General features: G+C 38.9%; 1 protein-coding gene across 1 annotated transcript; it reads left to right on the top strand.

Annotated features, from left to right (window-relative positions):
- Nucleotides 1-1,457: 1,457 nt before the first annotated feature.
- Nucleotides 1,458-12,188, top strand: LOC130087020 (ladderlectin-like). The gene is made up of 6 exons (XM_056253222.1): nucleotides 1,458-1,606; nucleotides 1,841-1,850; nucleotides 3,736-3,861; nucleotides 4,036-4,165; nucleotides 4,352-4,410; nucleotides 12,126-12,188. Exons 1-6 carry the CDS (start codon nucleotides 1,458-1,460, stop codon nucleotides 12,186-12,188), a joined length of 537 nt encoding a protein of 178 aa, XP_056109197.1.
- Nucleotides 12,189-17,674: the final 5,486 nt, after the last annotated feature.

Here is a 17,674-nt window from a genome sequence, read left to right as displayed (position 1 = left end):
TAAAGCAAATCTATAATCCTGTATATGAGCCAAAATGACTAAATATGCTGCGCGAGTTATATATTTCTCCAAACAATTAGCCACTGAACCAGCTTATAAAATCTTCTTCAAGGCTGTGCTAGTAGCATTTGAGGTACAGGTCATGGGGTTTCTCAGATTTCACTTGAGACCGGTGTCGTGCCGAAAAGTGATGGTCCGCCGAAAATTGATGGCCGGTCGCGGGAGCGCGCGCAGCGTGTTAAAGCTGTATCGCCCATTCTCTTTACGAATGCAGTTGCTTTTATGTGGATCAAACAGACATACGTGCAAATAAACATCACTCACCCAGTACTTTTTACCTATTAAAACACCTGTAAATGGCCAATACAACCATTATAATGCAGTATTTCAGCTGCCGAAAACTGATTGAAGCCTACTTATTGATTTAAAAGGTTATTTCTGCCCTGAAATGTGTTGCTTATATTCATGAGGGTTAAATCTGACTGATTATTACTCACCTGCTACTTTTTACCCATTAAAATACCTGTAAAGGACCAAAACAACCATTATAATGCAGTATTTCACCTGCCAAAAAGTGATTTTTATATTTTGAATATATCCCTCCACTGCATACTGTAACCCCTTGTGTCTCGATCTGGAGGATATCGCTGAGGTATTGCTCCAAAAAACGGTCACTGACATGCACGGGTATAACGTTACGTTACCTCTTCCCGTCATGGCAATCTGTGTTGCGCTGGTCGTGTTTGACCATTTGTTTGACGGGCGTAGTAATAATAGGGGGCGTGGCTTTTTCGAATGGTCAATTATAGGCCTAACCCTTCAGAAATAATCTGTAAAATGTATTTTTCCAAAATAGTCCAACCTTAGGTATGTGTTCCAAATCATTCATGAATTGGTGAACTCATGAACTCATTTTAGTGCATTTTTATGTCTAAGCAGAAAAAGGGGATGACAGTTTTTAATGTCAGCACAAAATATAATTCAGAATATGAAACTAAAAACTTCATTTCATTTACAAGGTGATATGACTGCTGGCCAGTAAACTACATGCATACATGAACTCAATAATTTTGATCACACGTATTCACATTCAAGAGTAGGCTACAACATTATTTAAAATATTTACTCTGAGACACTTCGAAATATGATACTAAATTTGTATAATACTCAATGGTAATTATTCACATTAAACCAGTGGTCTCAAACTCGCGGCCCGCGGGCCATTTGCGGCCCGCGGGGTGATATTTTGTGGCCCCCTACTTGACATTAAATTTTAATGTTAGTGCGGCCCGTCGTTGCGTGTGCCGCGTTTTAAATGTTTTTTTTATATATCCCTTATGGGCTACCATAGATAGTCTCGTGACAGCTTACGGTGGGTTTGTTGTCAATAGTTGTCATAGACAACCGCGAAGTACAAACATACTGCGCCTGGAAAAAATGAGCGCGTCGCTTCAATTATGAGCGATCCAGGATCCTCCGAATCCTCCTCGCCTTCAGTGGAAGCTAGAGAGGATGATGAGGGTCCCACATCCAAACCAGGATCTGACTCTCCTGAGTCTGTGGTGTCAGAGGGAGAAGACAATACCTCCTGCAGATCGCTGGAGGGGTCAGGCTGAATAACCATCTCTAAAACTTCACTACAAGTCAAGCCCTTTCACATGTTGCTTGCTGCTCTTCTCACCATCAAATGACAAGTGTTTATATCCACTTGCTTTGTTTTTGTTTAGTCTGCATTCCTCACCATCAAAAGGCAGCAGATGCATAAATACACTTAGGCTACGTTGTTTTTGTTTACTCCATGTAGTTCTGAGAGCTGAGGTGCATATTTTGATTTTCTCAGATGCATCAAGGTGAGTTCTCACACTCTCTCTCTCTCTCTCTCTCTCTCTCTCTCTCTCTCTCTCTCTCTCTCTCTCTCTCTCTCTCTCTCTCTCTCTCTCTCTCTCTCTCTCTCTCTCTCTCTCTCACTCTCTCTCTCACTCTCTCTCTCTCACACACACACACACACACACACACACACACACACACACACACACACACACACACTTTATAATGCTATTATACTCCATATAACTCCATGTAAAAGCCAGAAACTAAGCTTTTTTTGCACAGGCCTATCTAAAGGGTTAATGGTGCCACCTGGTTATCCACAGTAAAAATTACAAATTTTACCTCTTCCCAACAGGGAAAACCACCAACAATCAAAAATGCATGATTATTTGGTGTCATGGCTTTGCAATCAATAAATGTGGTTATAATGGAAGTCAATGGGGCAAAAACAGCCACGAACAGTAAATGAGGGAGAAAAAGTTAAAATCTGATGCTGCGCAAAAAATAAAAATTCATCAAAACCAACATTGTTTCTAATCTTTGACATGTCCAAGACTGTGATAAAAGGTAAAAAAAAATCCAGTCCACAATCACATTTTATATTGAATATAAGTCATTTTGTGTGTTTTTTCCCCCAAATCAGTGACATCATTTATGAATTTGGCAATTAAAGAGTTAAAATCCAGATTTTTTTGTTAAACATTTAGTAGTTTTGATCAGGACTGAGGTTGATTAATAGATTTATGTAAAAAAAATAGAAAAAAATATTTATCTGATACATTTTTACAGCAGTTTAAAGTAGTGGCTGTTTTCAGCCACGAACATAACGAAAGGGTAGTGAATTTGAACAATGCACAAGGGTTAATCTAAAAGACAGATGTAAAGTCATGTATGTACACAATAAGTGCATTGTCAAATGATTCATTTAAACTGATAAATATGATTCTGTGGTGAAGTAAATACTAAAAAAAAAAAAAAAAAAACTAATGTAAATTCTACAAGGAAAAGTTAGTTCAGGCAAGAATTTAAAAAACAAAGTAATTTATACATTAGTACTCAATTCAAGTGTGTAGAAATTAAATCGTAAATATCAAATATATAAAATTAAGTAAAACCTACTCAACTTTTATAATAGCCTACTTGTTCCCATTATGCACTGGGGCATGAATAATTAATAAGGCTGCTTTTTCACTGTTTCCACGTTGTATTTACACAGTTTTATCATCGCTTTTGTTGTTAGGTTTAGTAACTGGCCATTTTGTGACATCTGGAGTAATTTTACTCAAAATGACACAATCACTCAAAAACAATCTATCGAATGTTAAAGTAATTGTGTATTGTGTACCAAGTATTGAGGTGTTCAGGTGCCATATTACTTTTATTATATAGATACAGTATGTAATCTATTCAATATATTGTATTATTTATTAAGATGTTTCTAAGTACAGCATACACTTTAAACGTGTGGTTTAATTCAGTGTTATATTGTCTTGGGAAAAAAATAATTTTGTTAAAGTTAAGTTAGTTAAGCAGATGTTACTTAATTCTATTTGTGAAATTAAATAAATGAAATATCATTTAGTAATGTTTACTTAATTACTTCAATTAATTGTTAAGTGTCAATTAAATGTCAAACTAATTTTAAGTCCAATAGGAAGTAGATTTTACTTGATAATAACATGTAATACATAACATGTAAAACATGTTGTACAGAGCAGTATTTACTTAAAATGAGGATTTTATCAAATAAATCCTACAAGTCATTTTTTTCAGTGATAAGTACAGAAAACATAATAATCAATCAGAGCAAACTTTGTTTGCAAATGTCTAAAATGTTGTCACCTTTGCTTTATGGTAATTTTTATTTTATTTTGTATTGACAATAAAAAAAATCTGTCTCTTTAGAGAAACTGTCAAAGTCTTGGTGCGAATCTCGCATCTGTGCGTAATAAACTGGAAAATAAATTCCTGCTGAGTCTGTTGCCTTCTCCTTCCACACGTACTTGGATTGGTGCTCATGATGCTGTACAAGTGAGTTCAATTGTGTCCTAAAGAGACCTATTCGTTTGTCTAAACTACAATTTCTTAAACAGTAAAGGCAAAGTTTCTAATGAAGATGCTTTGACTTAATCTGAACTTTATTCGCTTTTTCCTGAAGTCTGACAACAGTAGTGCACTCTTGTATTCACTCTCTTCACTCTTTAGGAAGGACAGTGGTTGTGGAGTGACGGAACTGTGTTTTTGTATACCAACTGGTGGACTGGAGAACCTAACAATGCTGGTGTTCCCGACAATTACCAGGGTGCCGAGGACTGTTTGGAGATCAACTTTTCCTGTAAGAATACAGCCTGATTTTTTAATACTTTCAGTTACAATTTACAATCCAATTTTACATCATACAGTAACATGAAATGACTAATTTGGATTTCACAAAGTGCCTTAAGTTGAACGATCTATTTATTTTTGATTCTAACAACAATATAATGATCAGAATAACTCATTTCATTTTTCCACCTTACAGCTGACCGTTCCTGGAACGATTTTCCCTGTTCAAGCTTATTATGTTTGTGTAAAGGACCTGTGAGAACGTCATCCTGCTCCACTGTTCCTTTGATTGAACTACATTTTTCCAATATTACAAAAATGTTACTCTGAAATCAAATCTCTTCTAAACTTTAACCTCTTTTCAATATCTTCTCTGAAACACTCCTCAAATTAATAAAAGCATTGAAAAAGCAAATTGTGCATTGTCAATCAAAATCATTTAGGCCTATCTACAAATTTAAGTATATTGTGTAGCAAGGGTTTGAGGATATGGTTAATAGAATGGCATTAAATGATGTCATCATCAGGGGTGGGGTTTAAGCTGCACACATGCTTCATCATTGGCATGTGTATAAATATATATATATGAAAATAAATACTATTATTAACAAGGATTGTTTACTGATCGAAACGGGTACTCACAATCAGTAAGAGACGCACACTATAGCACACAAAATAGGGGTTAATTCTTATTAAGAATTGTTGCAAGGCCATTGCCAAACAATTTGAAGTCCATTATTGGACTTGGTATGTTCAGTTGTGATGTCTCTGATGGTCAGAGATCCGGTCTTAGTCCACCTCAACTATCTCTCTAAATATCCCGTCTTGTCCATCATACAGACAACTAGTACGGGCATCTCCATTGATCAGAGCTATGACAGCATCTTGTCACGTTTTTATTTTTTTATTATTCAATGCCACAAGAACAAGAGGTTTTACATATTCACAATATCACATTAACATTAGCTGGCAGGAAAAAAAAAGAAAAAAAAAGAATAAAAATAAGTTTTACATAAAATCCAGTGCTTTCAAAGCATAACATGTTTTCATTGCTTTTTTTTGTTTTGTTTTTAGTTTGTTCCAAAAGATGTTCATCAAATTTTTCACATTTTATAAATGATTTCAAATTATATCCCACTTTTTTTTTTTGTATATGGTATTTTCCTAATAAAACAAATAACTGTATAATATGTTGTTCTTTACATTTCAAATTGTCATTCTGAGTATAAAAAGCACATCAAAAACACAAATTTCCATCATACTCTTCAGTTTTCTATTAATAAAGGTTTCTAAATCTTTCCAAAATTATCTTGAGTAAATATACGATGAAAGAACAGATGCAAAATCATTTATTTTTCAAGTGCACAAAATTCACAAGTATATAAAATATTAAGCTTTAATTTTTCCAAAACCTGCTTAGCAGGATCAATTCTGTGAAGTATTTTGTAAGACAATTCCTTAATTTTTTTATTAACACAAAACTTGTTTGGTAGGCAATGCTTTTCCATGCTTTAACCCAAGAGACATCACCAACTAAAGACTATAAGAATCTTGCTGCAGGAAAAAAAAACCTTCCTTATAATCTTGTTGCTACATTTTGGCTTTAAAACATCAACATTATCAATGAAAATTTTACCACAAAGATTGTCCATGTTGATTTCCACTGAATCAGTGTTTTTTAAGAGTAACATCACACTCTTTGGAATCGCGTCAAGAACAATAGCAAGTCACCTATTAACACTGCAATGTGTTGGGTGAGTTTGCCTTTACTTTTCTCTAAAACTATATAGTTTGTATCACATTTGATATAGTTTGTATCAAACTATATCAAATTTGTCTGAACAGGAATATATTGTAAGAATGAGCAAACCCATGACGGAACACTTTTTATGAGTGTTTGAAAATGGGACATGGTGTAAGTGCTAGAATGCACTTTGATGTTTAAGGTGAGTTTGCCTTTACTTTTCTCCACACACATACAGTAAAATGACTTAAAGCCCGTCCTCATCCCAAGGCGTCATATATACGATGCTTTTGCCAAAGCGTACATATCCTACGCGCATGGCACCCTTTAGCGTAAATATGAGACATGGGGCAGAAGCGCCTCCTAGTGGTCTAACCCTAACCCTACCCCAGACCTAAACCTACCCATACTCTGTGCGAGTTATATTTACAAGGGTGCCATGTGCGTAGGATATGTACGCTTTGGCAAAGCGTTGTATATATGACGCCTTGGGATGAGTTAAGTTCACCATGGTCCCAATATGTAGGTATGATCTAGACATCAGTGTTTGTGTGTGTAGCTCAGGGCTTAGTGTTCACCCATGGTCCCAATATGTAGGTATGATCTAGACATCAGTGTTTGTGTGTGTAGCTCAGGGCTTAGTGTTCACCATGGTCCCAATATGTAGGTATGATCTAGACATCAGTGTTTGTGTGTGTAGCTCAGGGCTTAGTGTTCACCCACAGTCCCAATATGTAGGTATGATCTAGACATCAGTGTTTGTGTGTGTAGCTCAGGGCTTAGTGTTCACCCATGGTCCCAATATGTAGGTATGATCTAGACATCAGTGTTTGTGTGTGTAGCTCAGGGCTTAGTGTTCACCCATGGTCCCAATATGTAGGTATGATCTAGACATCAGTGTTTGTGTGTGTAGCTCAGGGCTTTGTGTTCACCATGGTCCCAATATGTAGGTATGATCTAGACATCAGTGTATGTGTGTGTATCTCAGGGCTTTGTGTTCACCATGTTCCCAATATGTAGGTATGATCTAGACATCAGTGTATGTGTGTGTGTAGCTCAGGGCTCACTTGAGGGGCCAATATTTATGATTTAGACTTCAGTAAGTTGGTGGAAAGGGAGTTTTTGCTCAACTTGCCTGCTCTAGATGCATTACATTTATGGATACGCAGTATCTTGAGCCCTTATAGCCAGAGCCGGCCCGAGCCTTTTGGGGGCCCTAAGCAGAATTTGATTTGGGGGCCCCCTCCCACTACGCAGAGTCACCTGTGCTTGACGATTATTGACACAAATATCACGCAATAATGATACATTATAATGAATACAGTGAGGTTATGTATTAATACAAAATAAATTCTTAATAAAAAGCCTACTTAAAAAAGTTTTAACTTTTACTTTACTCTTTTACTAACTCTTTGAAACTTCTTAAAACAAACTGTCTCAAAACATATCAAATAGATTATTTGCTAAAATAATGACAAAACTGAGAAATCAGAAACATAATAAGATCAAGGGTTCAACAATGACAATTATTGTTGAAAACTGTAAAAATATTATTATTTCTCAACTTATTATTATTATGTCTCATTGTAACTGTCCTCAAAATCTTTTTTTTTTTAAAATTAATTATTATTGTAACAGACTTTGTTGGATTGTACATGACAGAATCCAACAAAGTCTGTTACTATAATACCGGTAATGATGTTCTGGCGCTCGTTGTTTTTTGTATGCAATGTATTTTTCCCCTCGGGGCTTGCCGTAGATGGGAATGGGTCAATTGTTCACAAAACAAACCGTAAATAATCATGCAAACATACTTTTATCTTGCTCTTTTTTTCTCCTCTGTCATTTTCTTCTTTCTATTTTCGGCACCAGCGGGATACGTCCTTTTTGAGAGGGGGTAAAATCTCTGCGTGGCAGGGGGAGCTGCCACTCGACCGGCCACGGAATTATGCGCCTGCCACTGCGTTATATGCGCCTGCCACTCGACCAGTCACAGATATATGCGCCTGCCACTCGACCAGTCACAGATATATGCGCCGGCCACTCGAACTTACACAATATGTAAGATAGGTTTTCAAACCAAATGCAGCGCATAACCCCTGAAGCCAGCGGGAGACAGAACGGTACGCACTATAGGTCAATATTCACCATTAACCAAACGCTTTTCGCCTCACTCACAACTACTGTAGGCTACTCGCTTTTTTTTTAAATGAGCACCAGTCTCGTGACATAGACTTATGCGCCTGCCTTAAAATCTCTCACTGTTTTAATATACCAGACGAACCCACAGGCAGTGCAATACTTATCTTATTTATGTCTAATCTCTTTTTTATTCGCTCTCTCTGTATACACCTATCAGACACTCCTAATGGTACACGAGAACATGCATACAGTGTAAAACAGATCGTATCTACCTATTTATCATCTGATCTTAAATTTTATTCGCTCTTTTTATGCGTATGGGAGTGCGCTCGCGTGGCTCTTTTAAGCGTCGCTCCAGCCATACCCGCCACACGACCTCTCACTGTTTACACCTATCAGACACTCCTAATGGTACATGAGAGCACACATACAGTGCAATACAGATATTATCTAATCGTCTGATCTTATATTTTATTCGCTCTTTTTATGCGTAGGCTCGTAGTGCGCTCGCGTGGCTCTTTTAAGCGTCGCTCCAGCCATACCCGCCACACGATCTCTCACTGTTTACACCTATCAGACACTCCTAATGGTACATGAGAGCACACATACAGTGCAATACAGATCTTATCTACCTATTTATCATCTGATCTTATAGAGGGGTTTCACGACGCGTCATCAATCCGGAAGTCGGCCATTTTGGAGGCACAGAACGTAAATAATGCCACTGAACTGAATGGACTCGCAAATTTGGCTGATTATTGCTGCTGAAAAATGGTCGAGTTTTTGTCTGTACCAATCGGTCACATCGGGAAAAAACATGTCGAGTGCTATAGACTGTCAAAAGTTAAAGAGAAGAGTGCAAAAAAACTGATGAAAGAAGGCGTTTGTGGTTGAGAGAGGTAGTACATCATCAGACAGGTGTAAATGAAGCGTTGACTATGGCTAAAATGTCGACGTAGGTGCTACAAACTATGGCTACATTCACACTGTCAGTCCAAATCCGATTATCTTTGTATCAAATTGGAATCTGATCTAAAATGATGTCCACACTGTGTATCGCAACTGTTCAGATCCGACGTGTGTGTCCATGCATGTTATTTGGTAATATGGCAATGACTTTGCGTTGATGGAGGGGTTGCATTTGCAATATAATGTTAGATGTTGTCTTTTTTAAATGTTACAACATGGAAATGTGTATAGCCGCCGCGCTGGACTACTACGGCAGAACTGTAGGAGGCTGGTATGTAACGTTACTGCTTTTTTCCCACGCTCGTCTGCGCCGGTTTCAGAAATAATACTTTTCTGCTCGTCCGGCACTTTGCAACAACACAGCATTGTTTCGCCAGTGACTTTCAGCATGTTTCCTATAAATGACATTTGCATTTTAAGACATACCACGCGAAATCCGATCGTTCAGACTGAGGCTGATGTCCTGATATGTGATTTGAATAGGATTTCAAACCACATATGGATGTAACTTGAAACGAATTTCATGTGCTTTTTTGGACTGACAATCTGAACGTATCTTATTTCGGGATAATAAATAGATGGAAGAATTGCAGTAATGTTACGTGCTAGAGAAGCTAACTCGTTCGGATCTTTAGCAGCTACCACATAATGTGACCACATAAAACATATTAACTTTAGTTTGTCAAAATGTTGCGCTCTCTCCTGCTTCCCAAGTCCTTCTCTATATGATTTCGCACCTACCACGTGTTTTTTCCGTGGTTTATTAGTGTAACAATGTGTTCAGTAGTACATGAACAGTGCAATCCATGCTGTTGTTTACATCCGAGTGCCTCCATAATGGCCGCGCATCCGGGTTACCGCCCAGAAAGTGACGTTGGTGAAACCCCTCTATATTTTATTCGCTCCTTTTATGCGTATGGGAGTGCGCTCGCGTGGCTCTTTTAAGCGTCGCCCCAGCCATACCCGCCACACGATCTCTCACTGTTTACACCTATCAGACACTCATAATGGTACATGAGAGCACACATACAGTGCAATACAGATCTTACCTACCTATTTATCATCTGATCTTATATTTTATTCGCTCTTTTTATGCGTATCGTAGTGCGCTCGCGTGGCTCTTTTAAGCGTCGCTCCAGCCATACCCGCCACACGATCTCTCACTGTTTACACCTATCAGACACTCCTAATGGTACATGAGAGCACACATACAGTGCAATACAGATCTTATCTACCTATTTATCATCTGATCTTATATTCGCTCTTTTTATGCGTATCGTAGTGCGCTCGCGTGGCTCTTTTAAGCGTCGCTCCAGCCATACCCGCCACACGATCTCTCACTGTTTACACCTAACACCATGAGAGCAGCAGGCGTAATGATATGAGGCAGCGCCTGAAAAAAGTTCTGTTGTGTTGACGGAAGGTGGCCTATTTTCAGGCGCTGCGTCATATCATTACGCCTGCTGCACTCATGGTACGGCAGTGAAGTTTCTTGATTATTACGCAGGAATGAGAGTATAGTTCCTAGCCATATCAGCCTAGAAAATCGCAACTTTACATTTTCCGTCGGTCTTAGTGCACGATGTAACTACAGAAGAGTCAAGTTTTAAATAGCAAAAATATCGAAACTCTTTGGTCATTTTTTTTTTTTTTTTTAGAAATGCTAATGGTCTTGTCCACTCCAATGATGTATGCTAAGCTATGCTAAAAGTGGTACCGCCTGAACCGGAGATCGGCTGAATGGATTCAAAAACGGTAAAACTCAACAGTTTAACTCTGGGGGAGTTGTAAAATTAGCCCATTTCCAAAAAAAGTGGAGTATCCCTTTAATAGAGCCACGCGAGCGCACTACGATACGCATAAAAAGAGCAAATAAAATATAAGATCAGATGATAAATAGGTAGATAATATCTGTATTGCACTGTATGTGTGCTCTCATGTACCATTAGGAGTGTCTGATAGGTGTAAACAGTGAGAGATCGTGTGGCGGGTATGGCTGGAGCGACGCTTAAAGGGATACTCCACTTTTTTTGGAAATAGGCTCATTTTACAACTCCCCCAGAGTTAAACTGTTGAGTTTTACCGTTTTTGAATCCATTCAGCCGATCTCCGGTTCTGGCGGTACCAATTTTAGCATAGCTTAGCATACATCATTGGAGTGGACAAGACCATTAGCATTTCTAAAAAAAAAAATGACCAAAGAGTTTCGATATTTTTACTATTTAAAACTTGACTCTTCTGTAGTTACATCGTGCACTAAGACCGACGGAAAATGTAAAGTTGCGATTTTCTAGGCTGATATGGCTAGGAACTATACTCTCATTCCTGCGTAATAATCAAGAAACTTCACTGCCGTACCATGAGAGCAGCAGGCGTAATGATATGACGCAGCGCCTGAAAATAGTTCCGTTGTGTTGACGGAAGGTGGCCTATTTTCAGGCGCTGCGTCAAATCATTACGCCTGCCGCTCTCATGGTACGGCAGTGAAGTTTCTTTATTACGCAGGAATGAGAGTATAGTTCCTAGCCATATCGCCTAGAAAATCGCAACTTTACATTTTCCGTCGGTCTTAGTGCACGATGTAACTACAGAAGAGTCAAGTTTTAAATAGGAAAAATATCAAAACTCTTTGGTCATTTTTTTTGAGAAATGCTAATGGTCTTGTCCACTTCAATGATGTATGCTAAGCTATGCTAAAACTGGTACCGCCAGAACCGGAGATCAGCTGAATGGATTCAAAAACGGTAAAACTCAACAGTTTAACTCTGGGGGAGTTGTAAAATGAGCCTATTTCCAAAAAAAGTGGAGTATCCGTTTAAAAGAGCCACGCGAGCGCACTACGATACGCATAAAAAGAGCGAATAAAATAAAAGATCAGACGATAAATAGGTAGATAATATCTGTATTGCACTGTATGTGTGCTCTCATGTACCATTAGGAGTGTCTGATAGGTGTAAACAGTGAGAGATCGTGTGGCGGGTATGGCTGGAGTGACGCTTAAAAGAGCCACGCGAGCGCACTACGATACGCATAAAAAGAGCGAATATAAGATCAGATGATAAATAGGTAGATAAGATCTGTATTGCACTGTATGTGTGCTCTCATGTACCATTAGGAGTGTCTGATAGGTGTAAACAGTGAGAGATCGTGTGGCGGGTATGGCTGGAGTGACGCTTAAAAGAGTCACGCGGAGTTGTGCGGTAAGATGGCGGCGTGAGAAGTCGTAAAGGTTTCTGCTCCTCGCGTTTCTTATTATTTAACGACTTATTCAACATTTATTGGGTGACATAGTTTGAACTACTATTCGCGATCCTCAGTAGAATCATGCCGAGAAACAACACTAAAAAGACGGCCGATATTACTGAGGTTGCTGGCGATTTGCAGAGTGTGGACGAGGCCGCCTCGAGCCAGGATGATATCAGAGAACTCCTTGGCGGGATTAGATCTGAGGTAGCGGCGCTCAGAGTGGAGATCCTTGCAGAGCTTAAATCATCTATCTCTGCGGTGAAAACTTCATTACTAGAGCAAGAACAGAAACTGAAGGATGTGGAAGAATCCCTTACCGACGTGGATGGTCGCGTTACTGCCCTGGAATCTACGTGCTCAGTGCTGTCGAAAGATAATGAAAAACTGAGGGCCAAACTCGATGACTTGGAAAATCGATCCAGGAGGAACAATATTCGTGTGATCGGTATCCCCGAGGGCTCCGAGGGTTCTCATCCTTCTGCATTCATTGAAACACTGTTACCCGAAGTATTCGGTGAACAGAGTTTCTCCAAAAAACCGGAGGTGGACAGGGCTCACCGCTCTCTAGCTCCCCCGCCGAAAGCTAATCAAGCCCCCAGGCCGTTCATCGTGCGAATGCATCACTACCAGATGAGGGAACTGATTCTTCGTTTGGCACGAGAAAGGGGACAGGTGTTATACAAAGGATCGCGAATACACTTCTACCCAGATGTCAGCGCCGATGTTGCAAAGCGGAGAGCGGCATTTAACCAGGTAAAGGCTGAGCTTAAAGGAGCGGGAATTGAATTCGGCCTCCTTTTCCCTGCGCGTCTACGGATCAGCATTGATGGAACGAAACAATTTTTTGATTCTCCGCAGCGGGCTTTGGAATTTGTGAGGGGGATTGTCCCCCCTTCAACGAGTGAGTAGGAATTCACATCACTGCAGATAATGTAGATCTACGTGACTCCACCTTGGTTCCCGCTGAGCGCAGGTTCTGTATGGCTCGAGTGGGTGATGAGAACGAAGAGACTCATTTAAGTTTGTACTGATCCACACTCTTTTGTTCATATAAATGTCACTTATTTTTGCTATTTCAATAGCAACTTAGCTTCAAGGAGCAGGAACACGAGCTGGTGAGTTATGGTTCTTAGTATACCAGCAGATGTTTGTTGTTTGAGGGAGGGGGGCGGGAGGGGAATCAATGGGGTTTTCTTTTCTTTTTTCTTTCTTTTTTTTTTTTCTCTTTTCATTTCTTTTTTTTCTCTTTTTTTTTTTTTTTTTTTTTTTTTTTTTTTTTTTTTTTTTTTTCCTCTTTTTCTCAGCATACGTTGTTCGGAGTCAAGGTGCCCATGCGTTGTGTTGTAACAGATTCACTATATTTGCCTTATTCATTTACAACTACTTTCTGATAACATGTCCAACTTTAATAAATGTGATGTAAATTTTATAACATGGAACGTTAAAGGCATGAACAATGTCATTAAAAGAAACAAGATTTTTTCTCACTTGCGACAATTAAGCGCAGACATTGTTTTTCTACAAGAAACCCATATTCTTAACTCAGATGTAATTAAACTTAGGCGGAGTTGGGGAGGACAGGTATTCCATTCGAGCTTTAATGCAAAAGGCAGAGGCACTGCTATTCTTATTAAGAAGAGCATTTCTTTCACCAGTGAAAAGGTTATTAGTGACTCCTCTGGTCGCTACGTTATCGTCACAGGGCGCTTACTCGACAGACAAGTTATCCTTGTTAACATTTATGCCCCAAACTTTGATGATAGCAATTTTTTCAGCAAAGTCTTCACATCTATCCCACCTGCTGATGATTATGCTTTAATTATAGGTGGGGACTTTAACTGCGTTCTGAACACAGCACTGGATAGATCCTCCTCTAGAGTCATACAGCCTTCTAAGGCAGCTATAAACATTAAACATTTCTGTGACCAATTTGGATTATTAGACCCCTGGAGATTTCTTTTCCCTTCCTCCAGAACATTCTCCTTTTTCTCTCCTGTTCATCACTCGTATAGTCGCATTGATTTTTTCTTAGTGGATAAGAGTATCATGCCCCTTGTCTCATCTAGTAGGTATCATAGCATTGTTATATCTGATCATGCTCCTTCCTCTTTTGTGCTTAGTTTACCAACTCAGCATTCTTCTTTTAAACCCTGGAGACTAAATACTTTGCTTTTGGCAGATGAAGAATTCATTATTTTTCTAACTAAAGAGATAAATATGTATTTGGAGCTAAATGACAGGCATGATATATCTAGATCTGTATTATGGGAGGCATTGAAAGCGTATTTGCGGGGCAAAATAATCTCTTTCTCCTCTTATGCTAAAAAGCAAGAACTCTCTAAACTCAGAAATATTTCAGAAGCTATTAACAGGTTAGATGAACAGTACGCCATCTCTCCCTGCCCTCGCTTATACAAAGAAAGAATAAGTCTTCAGTCCGAGTATAACTTGCTGTCAACTGCACATGAAGAGAAGAGGTTGTTAAAAATGCGGCATACATTTTATGAATTTGGGGACAAAGCCAGTAAATTATTGGCTTTTCAGTCTCGTCAATTAAATAATTCTAAAATGATAACTCATATTAAGGCCCCATCTGGATCCATGGTACATAATCTGAAGGATATTAATGACAGTTTTGTTCATTTTTATTCTGCCCTATACACTTCAGAGTACCCAAATGACTCTGCAATTTTAGATTCCTTCTTTAAAGAAATAGATTTACCAACTATTAATTCTGACCTTAACTCTGACCTGGGCAGACCTGTAGCTGCAGCAGAAGTCGCGCAGGCTATTGCGGCAATGCAGAGCAGTAAAGCTCCGGGACCTGACGGATTCCCGATAGAATTCTACAAGAAGTTTACAGCCTTACTGGACCCGCTTCTTGTGGCTGTTTATAATGAGTCGTTCAATACAGGAACTCTTCCCTCAACGCTCACGCAGGCCTCAATTTCTCTTATCCCAAAGGAGGGTAAGGATCCTACTCGTTGCGAATCATACAGACCAATCTCTCTTCTGAATGCGGATTTTAAAATTTTATCCAAAATTCTTGCGTTACGCCTTGAACCCATTGTCCCCACTATAATTTCGATTGACCAAACAGGATTTATTCGAGGCCGTAACCCATTTAACAATCTACGACGACTATATAATATAATATACACAAATTCTCCCCCAGGCGAACTTGAAGCAGTAATCTCCCTCGACGCTGAAAAGGCCTTCGATAGAGTAGAGTGGGAATACCTTTTTAACACTCTTAAACAGTTTGGTTTTCCTGCAGACTTAATCTCGTGGATTAGATTGTTATATACCTCCCCGACTGCTTCAGTGCGCACAAACAATGTATACTCTGAATACTTCTCTCTGCATCGAGGCACCAGGCAAGGGTGTCCTCTCTCTCCCTTGTTATTCGCCCTATCAATTGAACCCTTGGCTGCGGCCCTCCGTCAGTCAGTAAATTTTAAAGGTATTACGCGGCATGGTACAGAGCATAAAATTTCATTGTATGCAGATGACGTTTTATTATATGTATCAAGCCCAACCTCCTCAATACCTCAAATTATTTCACTAATAAAGGAGTTTGGCAAGTTATCTGGCTATAAGCTTAACTTGAGTAAGAGTGAGTTTTTCCCGATCACTCCGGCCTCTTGTACAGACTCTTCCTCTATCCCGTTCAGAGTAGTACGTGAGGGGTTCAAATACTTGGGTGTGCAAGTCACAAGATCGTTTAATAATTTGTTTAAGGCCAATTTTTGTCCACTTTTGGATCGATGTAAAAATGATTTTGTGAAATGGTCCTCTCTGCCCCTGTCTTTAGCAGGTCGTACAAACCTGATCAAAATGTCTGTTTTACCAAGGTTTTTGTATTTATTTTCGAATATACCTGTTTTTATTAGGAAGAATTTTTTTACTAAGCTGGACAGTCTAATCACCTCCTTTCTGTGGGGGAATAAGACCCCTCGTATTAGAAAGACATTTTTACAGAGATTAAAATGTCAGGGAGGGATGGCGCTGCCTAATCTTTTATTTTATTATTGGGCAAGCAATGTTCAAAAAATAATCTTTTGGCTATCTAGTGTAGATCCTCAAAATACCCCTTTATGGGTGGAAATGGAACAATCATGTGCTAACTTCAAACTTAGCTCACTAATTTGCTCTTCACTCCCCCTGGTGGGGAAAAATTATATCTCCGCCGCCAATCCTGTACTGACTCATACTTTAAAAATTTGGGCCCAATTTAGAAGACATTTTGGTCTGCAATCAGCTTCCATTCTAGGTCCTATGGTCTCTAACTGTCTATTCCCACCATCATATGTGGACTCTGCTTTTCGTGTCTGGGAGGAGAGGGGGATTAGGCTCCTAAGAGATTTATATTTTGATAACACTTTTTGCTCTTTTGAAGAGCTTGCACGTAATTTTGCCTTACCAAGATCACACTTTTTTAGATTCTTGCAGATTAGGAGTTTCATCAAGAAAGTTTTTGCCCCATTTCCAGGAATACCCCCTACCTCGCCTATGGATACATTGCTTAATCTGAAACCGCATAGCAGAGGACTCATTTCAAGCATATACTCTATTATAACATCTATAGATCCACAGAGCTTGGATGAGATCCGCAAAGCTTGGCAAAGTGATTTAAGGAGAGAAATTACAGATGGAGAATGGGAAGGTGCTTTGAATCAGGTGCACTCCTCCTCACCCTGTGCGAGGCATGGCTTAGTTCAATTTAAGGTTCTTCATAGGCTTCATTTCACTAACTCCAGACTAGCTAAGATTTACCCGAATGTTAGCCCTGCATGCAATAGGTGTTCGCAATCGCCTGCCACAACTGCCCATATGTTCTGGCTCTGTCCTAGATTGGAGGAATTTTGGAGAGGGATTTTCGAATCATATAAAAATATGTATGGCATCCAGATTGACCCAGATCCCTTAATGTGCATTTTTGGTGTTGCTCCCGAGGGTATAGAACTCAGGAAAGATATTCGTTCTGTTATTGCCTTCACTACATTACTGGCAAGGCGTTTAATATTATTTCAGTGGAAAAAGGCAGACCCTCCAACACATAAAAGCTGGTTGAAAGAAGTGATGTCTCACATTCAACTCGAAAAGATTAAATACATGATTCGAGGTTCGAAACGTAAGTTTCAAGACACATGGTCCCCCTTTATAAGATATTTTGAAGAGCTCCCCTGCCTCTAAGATGGAATAATCTGCCTCAAAGATGGAATAATCTGCCTCAATGATGAAATAATCTGCCTCAATTTCCCCTTGTTATATCATTTTTAAGTTTTTTTTTTATTTATTTATTATTATTATTATATATTTTTTTTATTATTTTATATTTTTTTGTAATGTGTATGCCTGTTTTTTTTTTTTTTTTTTTTTTTATATATATATATATATATATTTTTTTTATAAGTT

Source organism: Rhinichthys klamathensis, unplaced genomic scaffold, assembly GCF_029890125.1.
Source record: "Rhinichthys klamathensis goyatoka isolate OS25496 unplaced genomic scaffold, OSU_Roscu_1.1 h1tg000103l_1, whole genome shotgun sequence".
In the NCBI taxonomy this organism is placed as follows: domain Eukaryota; kingdom Metazoa; phylum Chordata; class Actinopteri; order Cypriniformes; family Leuciscidae; genus Rhinichthys; species Rhinichthys klamathensis.
The sequence above is the reverse complement of the archived record's forward strand: the minus strand, read 5'-3'. Positions and strand labels throughout refer to the sequence as shown.

Coding starts and splice junctions, on each gene's coding strand:
- LOC130087020 (XM_056253222.1), top strand. CDS start 1,458: ATGAGCGATCCAGGATCCTCCGAATCCTCCTCGCCTTCAGTGGAAGCT. Junction 4,166..4,351: donor TTTGGAGATCAACTTTTCCT/GTAAGAATACAG, acceptor TCCACCTTACAG/CTGACCGTTCCTGGAACGAT. Junction 4,411..12,125: donor TATGTTTGTGTAAAGGACCT/GTGAGAACGTCA, acceptor ATGTACCATTAG/GAGTGTCTGATAGGTGTAAA.